General features: G+C 48.6%; 1 protein-coding gene across 2 annotated transcripts in view; it reads right to left on the bottom strand.

The window, feature by feature from the left end:
* Positions 1-18,422, bottom strand: part of PRDX4 (peroxiredoxin 4) — a 92,048-nt gene extending 73,626 nt beyond the window's left edge. Inside the window, exon 1 of one of the 2 annotated variants that reach the window (XM_063956234.1) lies at positions 18,083-18,422. In XM_063956234.1, coding sequence (XP_063812304.1) covers positions 18,083-18,314 — 232 coding nt within the window. In that variant the 5' untranslated portion in view covers positions 18,315-18,422. The remainder of the gene's footprint in view (positions 1-18,082) is intronic. The other variant, XM_063956233.1, reaches the window with a different exon arrangement.
* Positions 18,423-19,116: the final 694 nt, after the last annotated feature.

The following is a 19,116-nucleotide window of genomic DNA, read 5'->3' as shown; positions in this document are numbered from 1 at the left end:
CCGCTTTTTGGAATACAATTCAGGAGAATTAAAGGCCGGAACTACAATCTCCTGGTTAAGATGGAAAGACACCACCTTGGGTAAATAACCTGGGCGTGTCCGAAGAACCGCCCAGTCACGGTGAAAAATCAAATACGGGTACTTATAGGATAAGGCACCCAAGTCCGAGACCCCTCTAGCTGAAGCAATAGCCAGCAAAAACACCACCTTAAAGGGAAAGCCACTTAAGGTCAGCAGAGGTAAGAGGCTCAAACGGAGACTCTTGTAAGGCCTCCAAGACCACCGACAGATCCCAAGGGGCCACAGGTGGCACATAAGGAGGCTGAATCCTCAGCACACCCCGAGTTAAAGTATGGACATCAGGTAGGGTAGCGATCTTTCTCTGAAACCAAACCGACAAGGCAGAAATGTGAACCTTGAGGGAGGCCAGACGCAGGCCTAAATCTAGGCCCTGTTGTAGAAAGGCCAATAGTTTAGCCGTACTAAACTTGGAAACGTCATGATTGTGAGACGCACACCAAGTAAAGGGAGCATTCCAAACCCTATGGTATATCCGAGCAGAAGCCAGCTTACGGGCCTTCAACAGTTTGAACGACCGCCTCAGAAAAATCCTTGGCCCTCAGGACAGAAGCATCAAGAGCCATGCCGTCAAAGCCAGACGGGCCAAATCCTGGTAAACACAAGGGCCCTGACCGAGGAGGTCTGGTCGTTGCGGAAGTAGAAGGGAACGATCCAACGAGAGGCCCTGTAGATCAGAGAACTAGTGCCGCCTGGGCAACGCTGTAACGACCAGAAGTAGGTTTCCTCCTTCTTGCTTGAACTTCCGTATTACTCTGGGCAGGAAGGACACCAGAGGGAACACATACGGCAGCCGAAAGTTCCACTAGATTGATAGAGCATCCACGAACGCTGCTTGCGGTTCCCTTGTCCTTGCTCCGAAGACCGGAACCTTGTGATTGTGTCGAGACGCCATCAGGTCCACATCTGGGAGACCCACTTGTCCATGAGAAGTTGAAACACCTCCGGATGTAGGCTCCATTCTCCGGCGTGCACGTTCCAACGACTGAGATAGTCCGCCTCCCAGTTCAGAACGCCCCGAATGAACACTGCCGATATGGCCGTCAGATGGCGTTCTGCCCACTGAAGAATCCTTGATACTTCCCTCATTGCCATGCAGCTTCGAGTGCCTCCCTGATGATTGATGTACGCCACCGTGGTGGCACGGTCAGATTGTACTTGAACAGGTCTGGGCCATTGTCAACGCACTGAACACTGCCTGCAGCTCAAGAATGTTTATTGGGAGTAGAGACTCCTCCTCGGTCCACCGACCCTGGAGAGAGAGTGTTGTTCCAACACCACGCCCCAACTTCTCAGACTGGCATCCGTCATCAGCAGGACCCAGTTGGATATCCAGAAGGGACGGCCCCTGCTCAATCGTTGGTCCTGAAGCCACCAGCTCAGTGACAGACGGACCTCCGGAGATAGGGAGATCATGCGAGATCTTATCCAGTGAGGCAGACAGTCCCACTTGGACAGAATCAACTTCTGCAGAGGGCGAGAATGGAATTGAGCATACCCCACCATGTTGAAAGCAAACACCATGAGACCTAGCACTTGCATTGCCGAATGAATAGACACTTGCGGACGGGATAGGAAGCATCAGATCTTGTCCTGAAGCTTCAGGACTTTCTCCTGAGAGAGGAACAACCGCTGGTTGTGGGTGTTCCATGCTCCAAGCTGGAACCAGGGAGGATTTCTTCCAGTTGATCAGCCATCCGTGGGCTTTCATGCACTGGATTGTCAAATCGAGATGACACAGGAGAAGTTCTGGGGAACTCGCCAGGATTAAAAAAATCATCTAGGTATGGTAGTATCCTGACCCCTTGACGGCATAGCGTGGCCGTCATGACCGCCATAACCTTGGTGAAGACTCGCGGAGCTGTTGTCAAACCAAAAGGTAACGCCCGAAATTGGTAATGAAGGTTGCCCACTGCAAACCGCAGGTACTGCGGATGAGATACCGCAATAGGAATATGTAGGTAGGCATCATGTATGTCCATGGAGACCATATAGTCCCCAGGCTCCATGGCCAGAACAGAGCGCAGCGTTTCCATACATAACTTGGAAATTCGCACAGGATTGTTCAAGGACTTCAGATTGAGAATGGGCCGCGAGGACCCGTTCGGTTTCGGGACTAGAAACAGTGGTGAATAAAACCCCCGCCCCTCTGAGTCAGAGGCACCTATACCACCACTCCTGTGGACAGGAGGGAACATACCACCGAGTGCAACGTGTTTGCTTTTGCCAGATCCAGAGGCACATCTGTTAGGCAAAATCGATGAGGAGGGCGATTCTTGAAGGGTATGGCTTAACCTCGAGCAACGACTTCCCTCACCCAGGTATCCGAAGTGGTCTTCAACCATTCCTGGGAAAAACCTAGAAGTCGGCCCTCCACCCTGGGATCCCCCAGGGGGAGGTCCGCCCCGACATGCGGCAGGCTTCTCAGTTTTTTAAGCTGGCTGACGGGCGGCCCAAGCACGCTTCGGTCTGGGCTTGGCAGGTCTTGAAGCACGGGCTTGCTTTGGGTACGCCTGACCTTTTGCTTTACCTGGAGTACGAAGGGGCCGAGGGAAAGTACTTTTAGCCTTCTGTGCGGAAGGAGGCGTACTAGGTAGGCAAGCTGTATTAGCCATAGTCAGGTCAACCACAATCTTATTGAGGTCTTCTCCAAAGAAAAGGTCTCCCTTGAAAGGAAGAACCTCTAGGGTTTTTCTGGAATCCAAATCCACTGACCAGGATCTCAACCAAAGGATACGCCTGGCCAAAACGGATGCAGTAGCAGCCTTGGCCGCGAGCACCCCAGCATCGGAGGCCACCTCCTTAAGGTACAAAGAAGCCATGGCAATATACGAGAGACATTGTCGAGCATGCTCAGAAGCATCCGAAGGCAGTTCCGCCTCGAGTTCCTGAGCCCACGCCTCAACAGCTTCAGCAGCCCATGTCGCTGCAATAGCTGGCCTTTGAACAGCCCCATACAGGGTATAAATCGCTTTTAAACAGCCCTCCACCCGACGATCAGTCAGTTCCTTCAGAGAGGTGACGGTAGTTACTGGTAGGGCACAGGAAACAACCATACGCGCCACATGAGAATATACAAACGGAGGTGTTTCCCCAATTTTTACACACCTCCGCAGAGAGAGGATAGCGAGCCAACAGTCTCTTATTCAGTGTAAAATTTGTCCCCGGATTGTCCCAGGATTCCTGACGTATGTCAATCAGGTGTTTAGAGTAGGGTAGGACCTGCTTAACCACCTTCTTACGCTTAAACGGGTTTCTAGGAGACAGTCTCAGGCTCAGAATCATCAGCCACCTGAAGAATGAGCCATATCGCCTCAATCAAATCCGAGACATCCACGGACGATTTCCCCTCCCCATCTGAAACATCAGGGTCAGCGTCCGAGGGATCAGTATAAGCACGGTCCTCCTCGGAGGACGTATCAGTTAAGGCCGCGGATCGGGAGGTGGTAAGGGCCCTTTTAGAAGACGACTTAGTCTTATGCGGGCGAGAGTGACCCTTAGATTTGGACATGGATCGGTTCAAATGCTGTAACTGAGTGGAAAGCTGATCCGCCCATGACGGGTTCACAGCGGGGACCATAATCTGTGGTAACGGCACAGGTGGTCCCACAGAGGGCGTCAATTTTGTTACAAGAGTGTTTAACAATGTAGCCCAAGGTGGTTCTTGTGATGCCCCAAGTGCTACCGACCCACTGGGAGGCAAAGAAGTCCTTGAACCTGAACTCTCAGCTGCTAAATTATCCTCCATTCCGTCAGTGGCCTCACTACCACGCAGTGTGGGAGAGGCCCCAACGTCGTTGCCACGTGTAGCAGACATAATAATGCGCACAGTAAAGGGCAACTCGGTACAAACAGTAAATTTATAATTAGTAGCACTATACCTAGTAACAACTCTCAGAATAACAGCCGCAGCTGGCACAGACCGAGGGTTCAATAGGAATAAAATATATGGTGACTATAACTCACAAGTAAAAAAATACTCCAGTAGTATATATCTTGTGAGACAAACCTATATTATCCGAGAAAAAAACCCTGAAACACTTGGCCCCCACAGATATAGTAATATAGGAATAGCATGCTGAGTGAAATACCCTGCAATAAGGCAGCCACGCAGCAGCTACATGCACACACACGTATATAGTCACAAACATACCATGCAGAAATTATGTACCATAAACTGCACTGGACTAGCAATACAAAGCAATACTCAGTATGGCTATATGTGATAATAGATATAACAAACACAGTAAGCACTGGATGTATATCATAGGGTGTTTGTACCACACAACCCTGACAGTATACACTCTCTTAACTAGCACAGTCGCAGTGACAGGTAGAATACTTAAATGTCCTGTAGGAAGCACAGCACTGGCAGTCAGGCGGTTCCACAGAGGAGGATTTGCCCCAGCAGTCCTAGAAACAGCTCGGCTCCACCTGTAATGGCCGCTGATCAGGAGTGAGGGAGAGAGATATGCAGCTCCAGAGCGGGAACATTACAGAAATGGTGCCCTGGGGCTGGGGGGAGGGGCCTCAGGTCCTGCCTACTCCCCCTGCTGGCATCCCCACCGGGCGTGCGGGCAGTAAAAGAAGCGGGGGGGGGGGGGGGTAATTGTACAAATGTCCCCCCTGACCTGTGCCCCTATAAAAACACCCTGGTGGCAGTGGAACAGTAGCCCAGTAATCTGTGTGCGTGGCCCGCCTCCTGCGGGATCGCGATGTACAGCGTTGGCACAGAGGCCCCTTACCTCCCTCTTGACAGCGGCCCCGCGATCCGGGAGATGGCGGCATGTGTGACTCACGAGGACAGAGGAATGAAAGCCGGCGCCTTCGCTGTAGTGACCCGGCAACCGCGGCGCGGGAATATACAGAGTCTGCTGGGGGTGATGGAGCTGCTGCAGGGACGTCTTCTGACACAGCCTGCTGCAGCACTGGTACAATCCTTTCTGTTGAAGCTAAAGCTAAGAAATAGGCTACTTGAGGCAGATCCCTGTTAAGTGACCTGCTACTGCAGGAACCAACTACAAACTATGCTCACTGGCATGGAGGCGGAGTTATAGAGGAGGCGGCGCTGTGCATCTTGGGAACAGTCTAAAGCAGGGGTGGGGAACCTTTTTTCTACCAAGGGCCATTTGGATATTTATAAAATCCTTCGGGGGCCATGCAAAAAATAAGAATTTACTTACCGATAATTCTATTTCTCATAGTCCGTAGTGGATGCTGGGACTTCCGTAAGGACCATGGGGAATAGCGGCTCCGCAGGAGACTGGGCACAAAAAGTAAACGCTTTAGACTAGCTGGTGTGCACTGGCTCCTCCCCCTATGACCCTCCTCCAAGCCTCAGTTAGATTTTACAAAAATTATCAACTTAAAAATGAGCCTGCCCCCAGTCAGTAGATATGCCCCCAGTCACTTGTTATGCCCCATTAGATATGCCCCCAGTCAGTTGTTATGCCCCATTATATATGCTCCCTAGTAGCGCCGCTTACACACACACACACACACACACACACACACACACACACACACACACACACATTAAAAGAAATAAAAAACCACAATACTCACCAGCCCCGCTCCTGCTTTTGGACTTTGCCCTCCGCATGGCCACTCGCTCTTCAGAACTATGGGAGAGAAGTCATGACATCTCTCCCATAACACCGCACAGCAGCACACGCACACTGCCAGAGCTCAGGAGTGAGCTCCTGCCTCCGGCTGCTACTGAGGGTAAGAAGCCAGACGCCCACTAGTAACAAAATTTCAGTGGGCGCCCGGCTAGGTGAGCCTGGCCGGGCCGGATCAAGTGGCTCTGCGGGCCTTATACGGCGCTCGGGCCTGAGGTTCCCCACCCCTGGTCTAAAGCTTTGAGCCTGTTGGTGCCTCGGATCAAGATCCTACTCTACACCCCAATGTTATTTCCTTGTGGATCCCAGTGTACCCCGCAGCAGAAAATAAGATTTTACTTACCGATAAATCTATTTCTCGTAGTCCGTAGTGGATGCTGGGACTCCGTAAGGACCATGGGGAATAGCGGCTCCGCAGGAGACAGGGCACAAGAATAAAAGCTTTAGGATCAGGTGGTGTGCACTGGCTCCTCCCCCTATGACCCTCCTCCAAGCCTCAGTTAGGATACTGTGCCCGGACGAGCGTACATAATAAGGAAGGATATTGAATCCCGGGTAAGACTCATACCAGCCACACCAATCACACCGTACAACTCGTGATCTGAACCCAGTTAACAGTATGATAAAACGAAAAGGAGCCTCTGAAAAGATGGCTCACAACAATAATAACCCGAATTTTTGTAACAATAACTATATACAAGTATTGCAGACAATCCGCACTTGGGATGGGCGCCCAGCATCCACTACGGACTACGAGAAATAGATTTATCGGTAAGTAAAATCTTATTTTCTCTGACGTCCTAGTGGATGCTGGGACTCCGTAAGGACCATGGGGATTATACCAAAGCTCCCAAACGGGCGGGAGAGTGCGGATGACTCTGCAGCACCGAATGAGAGAACTCCAGGTCCTCCTCAGCCAGGGTATCAAATTTGTAGAATTTAGCAAACGTGTTTGCCCCTGACCAAGTAGCTGCTCGGCAAAGTTGTAAAGCCGAGACCCCTCGGGCAGCCGCCCAAGATAAGCCCACTTTCCTTGTGGAATGGGCTTTTACCGATTTTGGCTGTGGCAGGCCTGCCACAGAATGTGCAAGCTGAATTGTACTACAAATCCAACGAGCAATCGTCTGCTTAGAAGCAGGAGCACCCAGCTTGTTGGGTGCATACAGGATAAACAGCGAGTCAGATTTTCTGACTCCAGCCGTCCTGGAAACATATTTTCAGGGCCCTGACAACGTCAAGCAACTTGGAGTCCTCCAAGTCCCTAGTAGCCGCAGGTACCACAATAGGTTGGTTCATGTGAAATGCAGAAACCACCTTAGGTAGAAATTGAGGACGAGTCCTCAATTCTGCCCTGTCAGAATGAAAAATTAAGTAAGGGCTTTTATATGATAAAGCCGCCAATTCTGACACACGCCTGGCTGAAGCCAGGGCTAACAGCATCGTCACCTTCCATGTGAGATATTTGAAGTCCACAGTGGTGAGTGGTTCAAACCAATGTGACTTTAGGAAACTCAACACAACATTGAGATCCCAAGGTGCCACTGGAGGCACAAAAGGAGGCTGTATATGCAGTACCCCCTTTAACAAATGTCTGAACTTCAGGCACTGAAGCCAGTTCTTTCTGGAAGAAAATCGACAGGGCCGAAATTTGAACCTTAATGGACCCTAATTTTAGGCCCATAGATAGTCCTGTTTGCAGGAAATGGAGGAAACGACTTAGTTGAAATTCCTCTGTAGGGGCCTTCTTGGCCACACACCACGCAACATATTTTCGCCAAATGCGGTGATAATGTTTTGCGGTTACGTCCTTCCTGGCCTTGACCAGGGTAGGGATGACTTCATCTGGAATGCCTTTTTCCCTCAGGATCCGGCGTTCAACCGCCATGCCGTCAAACGCAGCCGCGGTAAGTCTTGGAACAGACAAGGCCCCTGCTGGAGCAGGTCCTTTCTCAGAGGTAGAGGCCACGGTTCGTCCGTGAGCATCTCTTGAAGTTCCGGGTACCAAGTCCTTCTTGGCCAATCCGGAACCACGAGTTCTTACTCCTCTCCTTCTTAGGATTCTCAGTACTTTTGGTATGAGAGGCAGAGGAGGGAACACATACACTGACTGGTACACCCACGGCGTTACCAGAGCGTCCACCGCTATTGCCCGAGGGTCCCTTGACCTGGCGCAATATCTGTCTAGTTTTTTGTTTAGACGGGACGCCATCATGTCCACCTTTGGTTCTTACCAACGGTTTACTATCAGGTGGAAGACTTCTGGGTGAAAGTCCCCACTCTCCCGGGTGGAGGTCGTGTCTGCTGAGGAAGTCTGCTTCCCAGTTGTCCACTCCCAGAATGAACACTGCTGACCGTGCTATCACATGATTTTCCGCCCAGCGAAGAATCCTTGCAGCTTCTGCCATTGCCCTCCTGCTTCTCGTGCCGCCCTGTCTGTTTACGTGGGCGACTGACGTGATGTTGTCCGATTGGATCAATACCGCCTGACCCTGAAGCAGGGGTTTCGCTTGACTTAGGGCATTGTAAATGGCCCTTAGTTCCAGAATGTTTATATGAAGAGATGTTTCCATGCTTGACCACAAGCCCTGGAAATTTCTTCCCTGTGTGACTGCTCCCCAGCCTCTCAGGCTTGCATCCGTGGTCACCAGGATCCAATCCTGAATGCCAAATCTGCGGCCCTCTAGTAGATGAGCACTCTGCAGCCACCACAGAAGAGACACCCTTGTCCTTGGCGACAGGGTTATCCGCTGATGCATCTGAAGATGCGATCCGGACCATTTGTCCAGTAGATCCCACTGAAAAGTTCTTGCATGGAATCTTCCGAATGGAATCGCTTCGTAAGAAGCCACCATTTTTCCCAGGACCCTCGTGCACTGATGCACTGACACCTGGCCTGGTTTTAGGAGGTTCCTGACTAGCTCGGATAACTCCCTGGCCTTCTCCTCCGGGAGAAACACCTTCTTCTGGACTGTGTCCAGAATCATTCCTAGGAACAGTAGACGTGTCGTTGGAATCAGCTGCGATTTTGGAATATTTAGGATCCACCCGTGCTGACGTAACACTACCTGAGATAGTGCTACTCCGACTTCTAACTGTTCCCTGGACCTTGCCCTTATCAGGAGATCGTCCAAGTAAGGGATAATTAAGATGCCTTTTCTTCGAAGAAGAATCATCATTTCGGCCATTACCTTGGTAAAGACCCGAGGTGCCGTGGACAACCCAAACGGCAGCGTCTGAAACTGATAATGACAGTTTTGTACTACAAACCTGAGGTACCCTTGGTGAGAAGGGTAGATTGGGACGTGGAGATAAGCATCTTTGATGTCCAGAGACACCATATAGTCCCCTTCTTCCAGGTTCGCTATCACCGCTCTGAATGATTCCATCTTGAATTTGAACTTTTTATGTAAGTGTTCAAGGATTTCAGATTTAAAATTGGTCTCACCGAGCCGTCCGGCTTCGGTACCACAAACAGCGTGGAATAATACCCCTTTCCCTGTTGTAGGAGGGGTATCTTGATTATCACCTGCTGGAAATACAGCTTGTGAATGGCTTCCAAAACTGCCTCCCTGTCGGAGGGAGACTTTGGTAGAGCAGACTTCAGGAACCGGCGAGGGGGAAACGCCTCGAATTCCAGTTTGTACCCCTGCGATACTACCTGTAGAATCCAGGGGTCCACTTGCGAGTGAGCCCACTGCGCGTTGAAATTCTTGAGACGGGCCCCCACCATGTCCGAGTCTGCTTGTAAAGCCCCAGCGTCATGCTGAAGACTTGGCAGAAGCAGGGGAGGGCTTCTGCTCCTGGGAAGCGGCTGCATGGTGCAGTCTTTTTCCTCTTCCTCTGCCCCGGGGCAGAAAGGAGTGGCCTTTAGCTCGCTTGTACTTATGGGAACGAAAGGACTGAGTTTGAAAAGACGGTGTCTTTTTCTGCTGATGTGAAGTGACCTGGGGTAAAAAGGTGGACTTTCCAGCCGTTGCCGTGGCCACCAGGTCCGATAGACCAGCCCCAAATAACTCCTCCCCTTTATACGGCAATACTTCCATATGTCGTTTGGACTCCTTCATTGCCGTGATCATGTAACGTGTGGCCCTACTGGACATTACGTTTGTCTCCTCACCGTCGACACTAGACTCAGTATCTGTCGACCCACTGAGGTAACGGGCGTTTTAGGGCCCCTGACGGTGTCCGAGACGCCTGGACAGGCACTAATTGATTTGCCGGCTGTCTCATGTCGTCAACCGTTTTTTGCAAAGTGCTGACATTATCACTTAATTCTTTAAATACGATCATCCAGTCAGGTGTCGACTCCCTAGGGGGTGACATCACTAACCCAGGCAATTGCTCCGCCTCCACATCATTTTCCTCCTCATACATGTCGACACACACGTACCGACACACAGCACACACACCAGGAATGCTCTGATAGAGGACAGGACCCCACTAGCCCTTTGGAGAGACAGAGGGAGAGTCTGCCAGCACACAGCAAGCGCTATATGTGTATATATATATATATATATATATATATATATATATATATATATATATACATATACATATACATATACATATACATACACATACATACAGGGATAACCTTATATAAGTGTTATTCCCTTATAGCTGCTGTTTATATTATTTTTAGCTGCCAATAGTGCCCCCCCTTCTCTTTTTTACCCTGATTCTGTAGCAAGTCTGCAGGGGAGAGTCAGGGAGCCGTCCTTCCAGCGGAGCTGTGAGGGAAAATGGCGCTTGTGTGCTGAGGAGATAGGCTCCGCCCCTTCACGACGTCCTTATCTCCCGCTCTTTTCTGTAAAAATGGCAGGGGTTAAAATACATCCATATAGCCCACGAGCTATATGTGATGTATTCTTTTGCCAACCTAAGGTATTATCTGTTTATATTGCGTCTCAGGGCGCTCCCCCCCCCAGCGCCCTGCACCCTCAGTGACCGGAGTGTGAAGTGTGCTGAGAGCAATGGCGCACAGCTGCGGTGCTGTGCGCTACCTTAGTCTGAAGACAGGACCGTCTTCTGCCGCCGATTTCACCGGACCTCTTCGCTCTTCTGGCTCTGTAAGGGGGCCGGCGGCGCGGCTCCGGGACCCATCCAGGCTGAACCTGTGATCGTCCCTCTGGAGCTAATGTCCAGTAGCCTAAGAAACCCAATCCACTCTGCACGCAGGTGAGTTCGCTTCTTCTCCCCTTAGTCCCACGATGCAGTGAGCCTGTTGCCAGCATTGGGGGAGGAGCCAGTGCACACCACCTAGTCCTAAAGCTTTTATTTTTGTGCCCTGTCTCCTGCGGAGCCGCTAATCCCCCATGGTCCTGACGGAGTCCCAGCATCCACTAGGACGTCAGAGAAATACACTTTTATTCTAAGCAGCTCAGGAGAGCCACCTAGCCTGCACCCTCTCGTTCGGGCACAAAAATCTAACTGAGGCTTGGAGGAGGGTCATAGGGGGAGGAGCCAGTGCACACCACCTGATCCTAAAGCTTTTATTCTTGTGCCCTGTCTCCTGCGGAGCCGCTATTCCCCATGGTCCTTACGGAGTCCCAGCATCCACTAGGACGTCAGAGAAAAATGCATTACAAGAAATATTAACATCAAACAGCAATCCTAATATTTGAATCATTTCCATAAGATATATTTTTATATAACCAATCAAGACAAAAGGCTATAGTTTCAACGTAAATTAGCATATGAGATATTCTCATTTAACCCTTTCGGGTAAATCACGTTCAAGCGGTAAATCCACCGCGCCTCACAACTTAGAAGTTGTAGGGAGCAGTCGCCCCCGCGAGTTTTTACCGGAACAGTATCAATCATCCTGTAATGGAGACTAGATAACAGATGGCGTGCTTCATAAAAAAAGACGAGCAACCAGTTGGTCACTCACACCTGTTGCCAACGCTGCTCGTGTCGCAGCCCTATGATTACCCATGCGTTCTTTGAATTTAGTTTTGGTATTACCGATATAACAAAAGCCGCACGGGCAAATTATTTGGTAAATCACAAATGTAGAATTGCAATAGTGGCGAATCTTATGCCTTCCCAGTATGTGGGTGATTAAATGAGTCGCCTGCTATCAAAAACTGGCACGTAGTGCAACTCTATTGCTACTCAAAAATGTTCTTTTCTTATGTATAGGTCTAGTAGTATCAGTTTTTACTAGTATATACTTAAGATTAAGGCCCCGAGAATGGCAAGACATCAATCTATTGTCACTCAAATGTAATTTAGGGTCCCTTTGTACCAATAGCCATAAAGTTTTAGCAGTTTTGTTAATTACTGGTGATGTCATGTTAACTTTATTAACCCAAAGTAGTACTTTTCCCCTAGACGTTGTTAGGACGAGGAGTGTCCAATAATGCCGTTCTATCTAGGGACAACACCTTACTCTTGCACTTTTCCAGTAATTTCTTATTGTAATCTCGTTCCATAAATTCAAAGAACGCATGGGAACATTCATTGTTGGTGGGCACCTATAAAAGGTATGTTGTTTGCGTTTGCTGTGTATCCTGATGACAATATACAGACATTGGAACTTTGAACACTATCCACTGACTTGTGTGAGGTTTTCCATTTGGTTTAAAGTAAGTTGAGGGGGAATACAGTGAGGAAAATGCACCGGATAAATAATATCTGGAAACTGATTTGTTGCCATGGACAACTTCTCCACATGTATTATTATTTTTTTTTTTTTTTTTTTTTTTTTTTTTTTAAGAAGGTTTGATACATCGCTCCCTTTTTGGGGGTCTATTCATGAAGCAGTGAAAAGAGTGGATAAATAGACCAGTGGAGAAGTTGCCCATGGGAACCAATTAGCATCTCCCTTACATTTTATAGAATGGCCTTAATAAAGGCTTCCTTGAAAGCCGATTGCTTGCTATAGGCAACTTCTCCACTGGAACGTTTCTCCACTCTTTTCACTGCTTCATGAATAGGCCACAAAGGGGACATGTACTGAGCAGTGATAAATGTGGAGAAGTAAGCCAGTGGAGAAGTTGCCCATGGCAACCAATCAGCATTGACATAACATTTCTAATTTACATACTATACAATTGTACGGAGCAGCTGATTGGTTGCCACAGGAAATTTCTCCACTGGCTCACTCCTTCACTTTTATCACTGCTTGGTACATATCCCCCTTATTAGTCTTTTTGAACCAGTCCAATGCTGACAAGATAATTTGGTCATTCATTAGGACAATATGTAAGTGAGGGGGGGGGGGGGGGCACCCTATATAATAAAAGACTAGAGGGAGATGTATTAAGCATTGAGAAGTGAGCAAGTGAGTGAGCAAGTGGAGAAGTTGCCCATGGCAACCAATCAGCATTGCTGTAACATTTATATTTTGCATACTATAAAAGAACACAGAGCAGTCGATTGGTTGCCACGGCCAACTTCTCCACTGGCTCACTTCTCCACTCTTTTCACTGCTTAGTACATCTCCCCCTAGGGCCCAAATGTATCAAGCCTTAAAAAGGTGACACAGTGGAAATTGATCAAGAGCAATAAAGTACCAGCTAATCAGCTCCTAAATGCCATGTAACAGCAGCGGTGCAAGTGGGCGGGTACGGCGTACCCTTAAGAATTTAGCCGTGGGTACTGTTGGGGTGCCTTGAGGACATTGTTTAAAAACCTCTGTACTATAAACTTAAGTGGTAAGTAGTTTATTTATAAATATGCATGAACACAATAAGGGGTATTTGAGCGGTGATGGCTGCAGAGTGCCAGCATTCCGACCATTTCTCCGGCACCTTGTGACCGCCGACACTGCATTTTCTCCTCACACCTCATTGCAGTGTGCGGAAAAATCTACAATGTTGGTCTACTACAGTGACATGCCGTGAGGTGAGAAGGAGACTTTCCTGTCATACTCCAGTATATATTCCAACGTTTTGACTATATAAAAGTATATTAAAAAAAATACAAAGAATATATTAGAAATACCTTCTTTGTATTATTCCAATAATTTTTTATAGTCAAAACTCTGGAGTAAAGTTTAAGGCAGGTGAGATACTGCCTACCTTTAAGCACATCTCTGATCAAAACTGAGATTTCCCAGCAGTATATACTGCTGCAACTGTGTATAATGCCCACATGAACCCTTGGGCTAATATATAGGGGGGAATTCAAATGTTCACACACCCCCTGTCTAAAGTGACGGGAGATAGTGGGGCTATATTCAAATGGCCCCCGTTCTCATGCCCAGAACAGTCTTGGTTTAGGCGCGCAGAGCACCTAAACCTGACTAAAGTAATGGTCACAATCGTGAAGAGACCCGTTAGGGCGCCCAAATGGATCTCTTCATGATCGCGTCGGCAGTTACATTAGAATACTGCATGCGGACGCGATAGGGGGGCGACGGACATTTGAATCTGGCCCATAGTGTGTAAATCTGGCTCTTGTATTAGCCAGTGCCTCCTGAGCCATTTACCTCATTGCACATCCATGGCCTACCGTATGAAGCACAGAGTTGTGCAGCTGGGTGTGACACAGAGGATAGACATTTTTTGGGGGATGTTATTTTTGTGTTTTTTAAACATATTAACCTGAATTTGTGAAATGCTTCACTCGCCACGTTTTGGGCTTGGTGATTTAGCTCAGCACAAGGTTACTAAAGGTAATAGTTTGTGACCTGGATAATAAATGCAGCAAAAGTTGTAACCCCCCCCCAAAAAAGTGTCAATCTTTTTCATGCCGATCTTTTGACCCCGTTGACGCTATGATGTCGATCTTGTAACTGTCTATCAACCACCTCCAGTGCAGCCACTCATTTCTCCTGAGTAGGTCAGTGTTAACCTTCAGTAAAAGGTATTGTCATTCTCTTTTTTTTCTCTAGTCATAAAATAAACTTTAAATAGAAAGAAAAAAAAAAGAAGCAAGAAATCAATAATAAAGGATTATTATTTTTGAGCAGATAAGAATTAGCCCGCATGCACAGGCTCACCAAGTTCTAATAGTAATGTATGACGTGTCCTTAGTAGCAAGCGAGTATCTCTAGCAAGCTAAAATAAACAAAGCAAAAACAGGCTGTATTGGGAACGTACAAAGAACCAACACCTCGTGTACCTGGAACACAACAGTCAGAATTCTAAAACCGAAATCACCAGTAAAATAAATTTAAAAAAAAAAAAAAGAGAAGGTTAAGCTACCAAACTAACATTTCTGTTCTCAGTGAAAAGTTTTAGATGGAGAAAAAAAACAAAAAAAACAAGAATTAGGGGGCTATTTAGCAAAGCTCCTGTCATTTTTCAAACACCTTGTAAAACATAAGGCAGAAGCTGATTAGCTAGCACTTTATCCCTCATAATTTTATCGCTCCGAGCTTAATAAATACTTCCCTTAGCGTTAATGCTTTCACAGTGTGAAATAGCAGACTGAAGGGCGGGGGGGGGGGGGGGGAAGGGTGGTGTGTGTTGATACAGGCTATGCAGAACACGTCAGCCATTCATATGGCTGCACCAATATTGTGCATTTTAATATACAACCGTTTGGCTGCAAACTAAAATGTGTTATTCAGAGCGCTACTGCTACCATTTCAATGGCATCAGAACAGCACATAGAACATAACTTAAATCGACTCACAACTTTTACGGTTTAATTTGTTTTTGTTTTTTGTATCACTCAACAGCAACCTTCACAGCTCATTGTACCTGTGAAAAAGGCCACATGTACAGATGTGTCCTCATACACTGGGCTGCTTTACTCCATATGGAGCAAGACACACAAAGTGACTGAGTCACATAGCGTACCTCATTTTTCTTCACATCTTGTATTTTAGTCGTATCACAGGTGCAGTGAACAGCAGCTCACTGTGTACTCTAGAGATGGTAGTCTGTGACTTTAACTGCACAGAAATTGGTCTCATGGGCCCTACACACATACCAATCCGCCGTCGGGCTGCTCGGCGGCGGATCGGTATGTGTGTAGGGCCCATAAGTCCTGGCGGCAGGGGGGGGGGGGGGGGGGGGGGGGGGGAGTGAAGTTTCTTCACTCTCCCCCCCCCCATCACCCGGCTCCGTAGCACTGCACGTTAATATGGACAGTCTCATCCATATTGGCCTGCATGCATAAGCGACGGGGCGCCAAGATTAACGAGCGCGGGGCCACGCATCGTTAATCATTGGTGCCTACACACGGAACGATATGAACGTTCTGTTTTATCTGCCAGTGTGTAGGGCCCATTACACATGTACAAAGTCTCACCTGAAACATTATGGGACTTGGCGGGAGGAAAAGCCACACATGTTTGCATTAAAGTTCTATTAACAGAGATTCAAACTCGCACATATGCTGCACACTCACTTGTCAGTGTACACTAGCAATTGCAGTTGTGAAAGTAGATTAAACACAAGTAATACAGACACTTGGTGCGATATTTAATTGTTTTACGCCCTCGATCTCCCATCTAAAGTGACAGGAGATCGTGGGGCACAATTCAATTGTTTTCTTTCACACTGATTGCGCCCACCGTGTTTAGTCACATATAGCAGCTAAACATGACCACGACATGGGCACGATTACAAAATGTGCCATTTGGATGCCCATGCAGGACACTTTTTTGCACATTTCAGCTTGTCACCCCCGGGAGCTGCGATTTGAAATGCAGGTGCCGGCAGTCATCGCACCTGAACGGAGAAACAATTTAATTGCTCCGTTGGGTGCCATTTAGTGGCTGCCGGCACATGCCACAACTGAATTCTGCCCTTGGTGTGGCCGAGCCGCACAGGGCATGGTAAACCAAGAGGGGCTACTTGGTGCAAACAGGTAAACTTGACCAAAGTGCTGGGCGCAATTACGAAAAGAGACATTTGGACACCCAAACAGATCACTTTTTTGCCCATTTCACCTTGTCACCCCCGGGAGCTGCGAGTTGAAGTATAGGTGCCGGTAGCAATCGCACTTAAACGGAGCAACAATTAAATTGCTCCGTTGGGTGCCATCTAGTGACTGCTGACGCATGCCACAACTGAAGTCACAGGACCTGGTACACCAAGAGGCAGAGGCGTTTCTAGAGAGGAGGGGACCCGTGGGCAGACTCCGTGTGGACCCCTCCTCTCCTGTAGCCGTCACCGCCGCTGTCTGCGCTCTCAGCACGGAGACTCTGGAACAGTGCCAGAGTGTACAGGGCACGCTGTAGACTCTGGCACTGTGCCAGAGTCTCTAGTGCTCAGTGCACTAGCAGCGGCGGTGACGGCTACGGGAGAGGAGGGGGCCCACACACAGTCGCCAATGGATGCCGGAAAGAGGAGTATAGAAGAAATGGGTGCAGTGTGGGCCCCCTCTGGACCCAGGGGCCCGTGTGCACCGCACCCATTATAGATACACCATTGCCAAGAGGGGCTACTTGATGCAACTGGTCCCACAGCACAAAAAGTTTAAAAAGGGGGGGGGGGGGGGGGGAGACATCTGTAACATCTATTCACTAAATAAAGTCAAATGGGTTAAAGTATTTAGGGGTCTATTTACTAAGCCTTGGATGGAGATAAAGTCGCTGGAGATAAAAGTACCAGCCAATATGCTCCTGTCATTTTTCAAAAACAGCCTGTGACATGGCGGTTAGGAGCTGATTGGCTGGTATTTTATCCCTAGCGATTTTATCTCCATCCAATGCTTAGTAAATAGACCCCTTAGTCCTCATTGATTAAAGCCACAACAATACCTTGAAACTGGTACCCCTTTTCCACTAGCTCAAAACACACGGGTAAATGCACGGGGCGCGCATTAAACCCATGTTTTTTGCTAGTGGAAAAGGGTCTCTCTGCAAAAACCCAGATTAAGTGACCCGGGAATCCTACCCGGGTAGGACACGGGAATGACCCGGGGTAAGGTTGTAGTGTAAACGGAAGCCGTGTCGATGCGACACAGCTCCCGTTTAGACTGTATGGAAGGGCAGCGCTGGGAGATCGTGTGAGCTCCCAGCGCCGCCACCGACCCGGCAATATGCCAAGATGGTGACTGCTGATGGGAAAGGGGCCATCGATGCGGGTCGCAGCCGGGTAGCACCAGTGTCAGGCTCCCGGCTGCGACTCACATCATAGATGGAGAAGGGGTATAAGTCAAGTGATCCCATTGCAGAGGCAGGAAACACCCTGATTGGGTGATGGAAAACAATCCCACAGCTAAGTCAGCTGCAACTAACATTCTGCAAGTGTTCTAAAACCATAGTTAAAAAGAAAAACAAAGAAAAGGGATAGAATATCTATATGTCAGAAAGTCAGGAGCCAGAACAGAGAGAGAACACACGCTGCGTTCAGCTGCTGGATTGAGTCTAATAGATGAGCAACTGCACCAATGGGAGAAGCACAGCGCAGCACTAGCGGGGAAGGAGGCGGCACTGGGGGCAGCAGCATCGGTCCCTGTCGCGCTGAATTACCCACTTTTGGCCTTGCTGAGGTGCAGGGAGTGGTCGGACACCGGCACACGGGTCGCCTCCCCGGGGTACACCTGTCCTCCGGCGTAGAAGTGACACTCCCCGTCCTGACTGGCCCGGCCAGGCCGAGGCTGCTCCTTGTCTTCCGGGGCAGAGGCGGTGGCAACGGTCGCCTGGAGCACTGCAAAGCAGAAAGCCAGGAGCACTGTGTGCCGGCGCTGATGCTGCTGGGACTCCATCCTGTGCGGCAACCAGACACTCGTACAGGGGCCTGTGTGTGACCGACAGCTGACACCACTCAGTGCAGGAGCAGGAGGCGGGAATCCTGGGGAGATATGAGGGAGGGGGTGGTGGCTGCAGGGAGGGGCGCACATTAACCCTACAGCACTCTATATTTATTTATATATAGCAGACCCTCCAACATGACCCGCCCCACTAGGTACAAAATGCTCTGTTTCTGGACTTCCCTCTTAATTTATGATTTCCATCACCTGTGTTGAACTTGATAAGATGTATAAGAAAGCTGTTTCTTCACAGGTGATGGCAATAATAAATTAAGAGGGAAGTCCAGAAACAGAGCATTTTGTACCTAGTGGGGCGGGTCATGTTGGAGGGTATGTATATAGTACATGTATGTACAGAGATCTATCTGTATATAGCTCTGCAGGATCTACACGCATTATATTTTGTAGGATTTGCAATCCCTTGCAAATGTTGCATCTTTCCAATGGAACAAACCAGCAAGTAATGACTGTGATTGCCACTAAGCTCCTTTCGCTGAAAGAATAGTCTACGGATAGCTACACTTCGAATCAAAATTGATCCAACAAAAAGAGAAAACAAAGGGGACAATTCAATTGTTATCGCATACCCCCAATTGTTTCTGCCAATGGGAGAGCTGAGAAAATTTCTGCTGCTGGCGAGCAGAAATGTGAAAAAAATGACCAGTCTGGGCACCCAAATGACACTTATCGGGTCGTGCCCAACACTTTAACTAAACTCTACCCAGGGTGTGATAAAACAATAGGCATCCAAATCATT

This window comes from Pseudophryne corroboree, chromosome 2 (assembly GCF_028390025.1).
Source record: "Pseudophryne corroboree isolate aPseCor3 chromosome 2, aPseCor3.hap2, whole genome shotgun sequence".
Taxonomy (NCBI): domain Eukaryota; kingdom Metazoa; phylum Chordata; class Amphibia; order Anura; family Myobatrachidae; genus Pseudophryne; species Pseudophryne corroboree.
Note: the sequence above shows the minus strand (reverse complement) of the source record. Positions and strands in the feature narration are given on the sequence as shown.